This window comes from Octopus bimaculoides, chromosome 24 (assembly GCF_001194135.2).
Source record: "Octopus bimaculoides isolate UCB-OBI-ISO-001 chromosome 24, ASM119413v2, whole genome shotgun sequence".
NCBI classification, from domain to species: Eukaryota; Metazoa; Mollusca; class Cephalopoda; order Octopoda; family Octopodidae; genus Octopus; species Octopus bimaculoides.
Genome location: NC_069004.1, coordinates 35,554,191 through 35,562,679, shown reverse-complemented (window position 1 = coordinate 35,562,679; position 8,489 = coordinate 35,554,191). Strand labels below are relative to the sequence as shown.

Sequence of the window (8,489 nt, the reverse complement as noted above, 5' to 3'; positions counted from 1 at the left end):
TATATATATATATATATATATATATATATATATATATATATAGATAGATAGATAGATAGATAGATAGATAGATAGATAGATAGATTCAAATGGAAAGAAAGAGACAGAGAGAGTGAGGAGAACAGACAGATAAATTGATAAGATTTTATAAAAATATAAACACACATGTATATATGCACGCACACACACACACACACAAAAAAACACAGAAGCATTAACAAGATAGAATCTTCAGAAGCGTATTTCTAAATGTGTGTGTGTTGCTGTGAATGTTATTTAGCCCTAGGTCAACCTTGATGAAGCTAGACTTATGATCAAACCTGTTCCCACCATGCCCATCCTAAATTATTCTTCTGGGATATAGTCTACCTTATTAAACTATGTCCTTCCATTTCCTAAGATGATTTGATTTGATTTGAAAATTTAGCTGTTATTTCTAGCAAGTAGAATGACTACATTGAAATTCTGTGCTGTCAAGAATCTTGCTTGGCACTACTCACTGTTGAGGTATTTTAACAACTTCTCTAGCCAAGAGTTTATTTGATGATGATGATGCTGGTGATAATGATGATAGTGAATATGATGATGGTGATGATAATAGTAGTGGTGATGATGATGGTCGTAGTAATGATAATGATGTTAATGGTTATGGTGGTGGTAATGATGATGATGACAGTGCTAATGGGACGATGATGATCTTAATTAATCATATGCATCATCATTATCATTGTTTTACACCTGTTTATTATTCCATGCTGGGATGGGGTCCCATAGATTTCTTAAAGCCAGGTTTTAATGACCAGATAGCTTAACCCTCATGCCAATCCCCTTATGACATACAGGGAGGGTACAAGGCACCGATTCGAATACGGAGAAGCAAAGGCTCAGATTTTGATGCCCCACACATGATGCCACCAGTGAGGAAACTGGAGTTTATCTGAAGGGCCACTGATGCCAGCAGAATCCTCAGGAAGAAATACTTCTCTTCTCATCGGTCATCAACAAATATGACTCAGAATATGGAATTACAGCTCATACACCTAAAGCACCATGACATTTGCTATATATATGTATATATATATATACACGTGTGTGTGTGTGTGTGTGTGTGTGTGTGTATATATATATATATATGTGTGTGTGTGTGTGTGTGTGTGTGTGTGTGTGTGTATATATATATATATATATGTGTGTGTGTGTGTGTGTGTGTATATAATCAATTGCCATATCGCGGGTCACCTATTGCGCCCTCAGTACATCATGGGTTTCTGCAGTTGATAAGTATTTTCATGCCTAAAAATTAATAAATGAAAATACAGTACCATAGATGAGTAAACAAAGAATCGCAGAGGCGAGTATGGGGTGGTGTTTGACATTTATAATAAAATATATCCAGGCTATATTTATTATATAATAAAACTGTATTATATAAAGCCATTATATAATAAAATAACATCATTTAAATTCCTTTAAGTGATATCCTTACATTGCATAAATTTTTCCTGAAATAGAGTGTCTTCGCATAAATGAATTACATAAACTGTTATTTTGGCCTCAGGTCAAGTGACTGATGATAAACATATTCCAGTTATGGCAATCTCACCTTTTCAGGGATGTCGAGAACTACATTATCTAACGTCTTTTTTTAATTTTATTCTATTCATTCAAGGTAGGTTTGCTTTGAGGAAATTTGGCTGCTATTTCTAGCAGGATTTTTAACCCAGATTGCAACCCCCAAGATTTGGGCGTTACAAGAAAACAATATCAAATTTTGCCCTTATAAAATCAGTTGGACATTGCCTTTTTTTTTATCTTGCAACCAGAGCAGTTTCCAAAATATCTTTCTGAGCAGATGGGGTGGTCATGGCTGGAAAGCCTTTGATAATAGATTTGCTGCTTCCGTGTAAACCCCAGTGCTAAACAAGTACACATTGGTAAAGTGTTTTTAGGGAGTACAATGTTTATAAATAACAGGCAGGGTGATCACAAATGGAACGCCTTTGATTATAGTTCTGCTGAATGAAGGGAGACCTGGTAATAAACAACACCCCAAGGTACCTTTGTATTAATATTGTTATTGCTTAATGCGGCGAGCTGGCAAAATCATTAGCACGCCGGACGAAATGCTTCGCCACATTTTGTCCATCTTTACTGTCGGAGTTCAAATTCCACCGAAGTCGACTTTAACTTTCATCGTTTCGGGGGTCGATAAAATAAGTACCAGTTGAGCACTAGTATCGATATAATCGACTTATCCCACCCCGTCTCCTAAATTGCTGGCCTTGTGCCAAAATTTGAAATCATTATTATTGTTGTTAGGCCGTTTGTTGTCAAGGCAGGTAACTCTACTTGCCTGAGGAACCAGTTCTACGACTCGGACAACTGCTGCCCTTGAGAAAACAATGCCTCTTCACTCGGTTCCGTTTCCCGCCGCCATCACCTCCACATTTGCCCTTCTAAGATCTCAACCATAGACCGATGGTGTCACTGGTTATACAATAGAAAATATATACAAACCACTCGACGGTTCTTCACTGTTTGTTTATAAACATAGAGGATATGTAAACACTTTACACACTAAATATAACGTTAAAAACCCATATCTGAAGGTTGGTTACGGGAAACTCAAGAGTAACAGTTTGAAAAGTTTTTACAGCTTCAATAAAAACCCCCATATCTAACTCTTATGTATCCAAAAACTATTTTCTCCCATGTTTTGCATTTATATGTTCACACACACACACACACACTGGGGCACCTTGGCCATCCAGACTGTAACAGTGGACGGGTATCTACGAGTCGTGATCTAGATGCGGCCCTTTAGAGTGTAAGGAGTTTAAGGACCAAAACACTTGCAAAAGGGGGAAGCTTCTTCTGCGGTTCAGTTCCCCACAGGGTTCTCTACTAAATACTATGGGTGCGTGTGTGTCAGTACGCAATACAGGATGACCGAGTGTTTATATAAGCATAAAAAAGAAAACGAAGAACTCTTAATAAAGGACTCAATACTCACTCCATGTGTTACGGCATTAAGCCAGGTATTAATTTTTATAATGCAATCGATAGTGACTTCGAAGTATTGCTGGGTCTGTGGTTTATTTAAACTGTCAGTAGGAATATAAAAAAAACATCACATATCCAGTGAAACCTCGAAGTCACTGGATTCATTCATAACAAATATAACATACGCATATAATATACACGTGTACATGCACACATATACACCCATGTGAGTATCTAATTCTATAGATGGTACACAAGTAAATTATATACACTCAAGATGTATATCATATCATATTTATATAACATATACACACATGTGTGTGTTTTTAGTTCTATAGATGATATAAATATAGATTATACACATAAAGATGTAGATATTTATATGATATATACACAAGTATGTGTTTAATTCTATAGATGATACATACATCGGAGGTGTGTGAGTAAATATATTTATATAATATATAGATGCGAGTGAGAGGTGAGAGAAACGGACACGAAACAAGAAAGAATGTAAACAGAATAAAAACTAAACAATCAGAGATAAAATAAGAAAATCAAAACGAAAAGGATACGCATGGAAGAGGATAGAAGCCTGCAAGCGCCGCTGTGTTGCAGATGAGGGCCATTTCTCAGGGTTTGCTGCAAAGACAGCAGAGCTGTGTTTAGAACACGGATCAAAGCCATTGATTCAAAGCCTCTGAAGAGAAGTAGAAGAAAAAGGCAATTAACAACAGTTGCAGCCACTGAGCATGCGCCGGCGAGGCTAAGGAGGAGGTGATGACGTCTAAGGAAGGCGCCGTGACATTTGTTATGAAACTGCGTTGTTCCTGGTCGTCGTCGTAGTGGTGGTGGCGGTGGTTATTTTTGTTGTTGTTGTTTAGCCTCAGGTCAGCCCCGATCGCGTAGACTAATGACCGAAGACGTTCCACTTGTGACCATCACGAGCATACCTATACAATGGTGGCTCGCTCCACCGATTTTGTTTCCTCATAACTTTCAGATAAATGGCTATTTTTTTTTTCTCCATAGATATCTTTCAGATAATGTAGAATACGATTATAACGGAATTTAATGCGAAGAAATGAAATAAAATTAAATTAAAATAAAACAAATAATCGGAGGACATAATTTTTCAAAATTTCAAGTTTCGTTTTGAAGAAAAATGTGATGTGTACCAGTGTGTACGTGTGCGCCTCAAGCAATTGGGTTTTTTTTTTGGGGGGGGGGTTCCATTTTAAATTCTATTATACTTGTAATTCTTTCAATTCTATTGTACCTGTAATCTACACCATCTGAAAAGTATTTGTGGAAATTTTTAATAAAAACTTATCCATTATTCTATAAGTTATGAGGAAACAAAGTCGGTGGTGGGGTTCTTGTATGGGTATGCCACCATCTCGTAATTTTCCTTTCCCCGATAGTGTATCATGGACTAAATTATCCAAAATTAGTAGGGTGTAATTCAAAGGGCAATTTGGCTGTTGCTTTTAGCAAATCGAGTGACCACTTACAAGCGCCCTTATTGGCATGAGACCAGGCTGTTTATCAGCAAAGAGTTATATTCCATATTAAGAGATGGTGTTAAAGCAATACTGTGTAATTTAGCAACGGAATTTGCAGCTTCCTTTTTGAGTTCGAATCCAGTCGGTCTCGATTTTTATCTTTCATACATGTGGACGTCAATAAAATGTATACCATTTTAGTTAGGTCATAATTATCTTTTACTAAATAATTCCATTTCATCTCGGCTGCTAAAAAAAAAAAAAAAAAAAAAAAAAAAAAAAAAAAAAAGAAAGAAAGAAAGAAAAAGAAACTAGCTTTAGATAGGCGCAGGTGTGGCTATGTGGTGAGCAGTTCGCTTCCCAACCACATGGTTCAGAGTTCAGTCCCACTCTGTGCTACCTGGAACAAGTGTCTTCTACTGTAGCCTCAGGCCGACCAAAACGTTGCGAGTGTGTTTGGTAAATGGAAACTGAAAGAAGCTCATTGTATATATAAATGGGGAGATGTCTTTGTGCCTGATTGCTCCACCGCCGCCACTGCTCACAACCCGTGTTGGTGTGTTTACGTCTCCGTAACTTAGCAGTTCGGCAAAGGAAACCGATAGAATAAGTACCAGGCTTAAAAAGAAAAAAAAAATGTGCTGGGGTCGATTCGTTCGCCAAAAATCTTCTTCAAGGTGGTGCCCCAACATGGCCACAGTCCAATGTCTGAAACAAGTAAATGGCAAAAGATATCACTTTCTGGGTGGGGAACTTCTGGATCTGATGTTGTAACTGTTGACCTCTGGGAGCAATGTAGCTTGGTCATTCAAGTATGCCTTCCATCTCATGTGCCTTATTAGGTCAATGATTTTCTCGAGTAGCATCCGCGTGCAATCCTCGTGTAGAGTTCGTTTGATGGCATGGGTATATTGAGTAACCAAGATCGCATGACTCCATGTCCGTAAGAGATTCTGTTGTGACTATGTATATGCGCACAACCGGTGGCGCAGCCATAAAACAGAAACCACGTGATGGCCTATTACTGTACACTCTGCGACTGGGGAGCGTGAAGAATCGGTCAGCTGTCTGTTTTTGGACAGAAATATCTTATGTAAGTCGCTAGTTAGTTATGGCCGGTCAGAAAATGACCATTGGCTTCACGTCTATTATTGCACTTGACAATATGAGCGACTCATCGGACCTGCTGGCTGGAGACACAAATAAAGCTAAAAAAATGGAGGTAAAAATACTATTTTGCTCAGCTTGATAGTTAAGAAAAACAAAAATAAACGAAAACCGTGAAAGGCTAACAAAGCGAAAACGATTTCTGGGAGAGCCGGAGTAATTCCCCCTTGAACGAAACTTAGTTACCATTCCTACGAAGTACCACTAAAATGTATCTTGTAAATTCTTAGTCAATTTATACTGAACCATTAAGTTGTGGGTGCGTAAATCGTCCGGTAAGGCGGCGAGCTGGCAAAATCGTTAACACGCTGGGTAAAATGCATAACAGCACTTCGTCTGTCGCTACGTTCTGAGTTCAAATTCTGCCAAGGTCGATTTTGCTTTTCATCCTTTCGGGGTCGATAAATTAAGTACTAGAGAAACATTGGGGTCGATGCCATCGACTAGTCCCTCCCCCCTCAACATTTCAGGTCCTGCCGAGTTCTCTTGCAGCAAGCGCTGTCCGTCTCACAGGTCTGTTTGCTTAGGAGCTGTGCAAGAGTTTTTCGCACATTCCATGCGCCAATGGTGAGTGATGTCACCAGTTTCGTCTTTCTATTTCGACCACATGGTTGCGACCTCCGCTTGGCGCAGGATGCAGGCCAGGGTGAGATGAAGAGGTCCATGATTAGGGCACCTTTTCTAGCCCCTTCCTCAGGCCATGGAGATGCGCAGAACAATCCTAGAGAGGGGAAATCCCCAGACATCCATGAGAATGCCGAACTCCACTGCTGCTTCAGTAACAGGGAGCAACCCTATGTCCTTGTCCGCCTGGGTGCAGTCTATGATTACAGCTTCCTGTGCATCCATACCTGCTGCTTTGTCATTTGCTTATCGCTCCAGGATTTCAACGAAGTCAAGACGACTAGAGATAAGTTGGGATGCAATGGATAGCCGAAGCTTCCTTTGTGTTTCGCCGTACCCTGCTCCCCACCCCCGCAACGCTTGCTGGTCCGCCTTCCTGCACGCTGAATCTATCTTGTGCTTTTCTCTGCGTAGTCCACCGGGTCCAGTTCTCACATGCATCACCGAGGGTTGAAAGCCGTCGTCTATCCTCACCATGGTTTAGCCGGCCTGTGGAAGCCGTCGCACGGGGTGTGGCTGCTGTTGTATGCACACAGTTTCGAAGAGCCACAGAAGGGAGCTAGGTGTCAGGTGAGGACCAAAGCGGACGAACTATCCAAAGAGCAGCAGATGGTCCCTCATCAGAGGTATTATCCCACCCAAACGTCTATACACACATGCACGCACGCACACACACGCACATACATACATACATACATACATACATAAACAGACAGAAATAGGGAAGTAGATAGACAAGCAAACAGACAGACAAGACAGATAGCTATCTATCTAGCTAGCTAGCTAGATAGATAGATAGAAAAAGAGAAATAAAATGCGTGTCTGAAGGTGTCGATGACAGATTCAAATAGGAAATCCAGAGAGAGAGAGAGAGAGAGAGAGAGAGGAGTGAGAGAAAATGAGTGATGGAGACTGACAGACATAGACTGCAACATAAACACACAGACACACACGCACACACAGGCCCAGGCACATTATACACTTGAAACCAAAAGCTTCCTGTCGTGTTATAAAAATAGTGATGTATGCAGTATATCGAACATCGAATGAAGAATAAATATTTTGGTATCCAAAAAACTTGTTAAAAAAGCTCAAACGTTTAACAGCAAAACTTATTTTTATTAAAATACTCACCATTCTGTTGCAGGGTGTCGAACATCGAATGACCAGACATTTTGAGCAAAAAACATTTTTTATTAAAATACTCTCAATGTTCATCGAATGAAGAATAAATGTTGCTTTATTACAAAAATTATTTGAAATGTTGAGACAATTTAAAGCAAGGCATTTTTTTTTTATTAAAATACTCACCACGTTCATCAAATGAAGAATAAATTGAAAAGATGCTCAAACATTTTGAAAGTAACAAACTAAACTCTTATTAAAATACTCACCATATTTATAATTATATTCTGTTGATATACGCATGAATTATTTATTAAATGATAATCGTTTCGCGTTTATCATTTTGTTTGTTATTTAACGTTATTGTTATTTCTCTTTTACTGTCACAGAATTATTTAGGATAAATTATTCTGCGGAAATGTATGGAGAGTGAGGAATACTTCTGGTTGGGCCCCCCCAGGTTTCCTGTACTGGAATCGCCTGGCTAAAAGTTCATACGGTTACAGTGACACTACCGTACACCTTGTAACTATGTTATGCTACCAACCAGCATGTTACACCGGGTGTTTAAGAACTTAAAGGGGCATAAAGTATCCCCACAAACACCAAAAACAAGGTGAAGATGACTGCCACTTCACTCTAGTCCTCAGGTGTCTGGGTACGTCCCCTGACGCACACATTCCCTAGCCTCTAATCACCGCGAAAGGTTGAAAGAGACTGAAGAGTTTTGAAACGAAAATCTCTGAGAAACGTTATCGCCATTATGACGTCATAATCACAAAACCAGGAAAAAAGTTTTACTTTGGACAAAACGAAAGACGCTAAAATCTCACACACACACACAAATATACGCGCGCGTACACGCATACACATACACACGCACATACACACACACATATATGTGTATACACACACACACACACACATATATATATATATATATATATATATGGGCACAGAAGCTACCATGCCTATATGCTATATATATCATCACGGTATATCTTAAGACACTATATAAAGAAATCTATTGGCAGGATAACCCTGAGTCCAAAGAAATCAAGAAAC

General features: G+C 39.2%; 1 protein-coding gene across 1 annotated transcript in view; it reads right to left on the bottom strand.

Moving 5' to 3' along the window:
- LOC106884200 (glutaryl-CoA dehydrogenase, mitochondrial) overlaps window positions 1–3,789 on the bottom strand; it is a 16,587-nt gene extending 12,798 nt beyond the window's left edge. Inside the window, exon 1 of the mRNA XM_014935446.2 lies at window positions 3,579–3,789. Within this exon, the coding sequence (XP_014790932.1) occupies window positions 3,579–3,690 (112 nt within the window). The 5' untranslated portion in view covers window positions 3,691–3,789. The remainder of the gene's footprint in view (window positions 1–3,578) is intronic.
- Window positions 3,790–8,489: the final 4,700 nt, after the last annotated feature.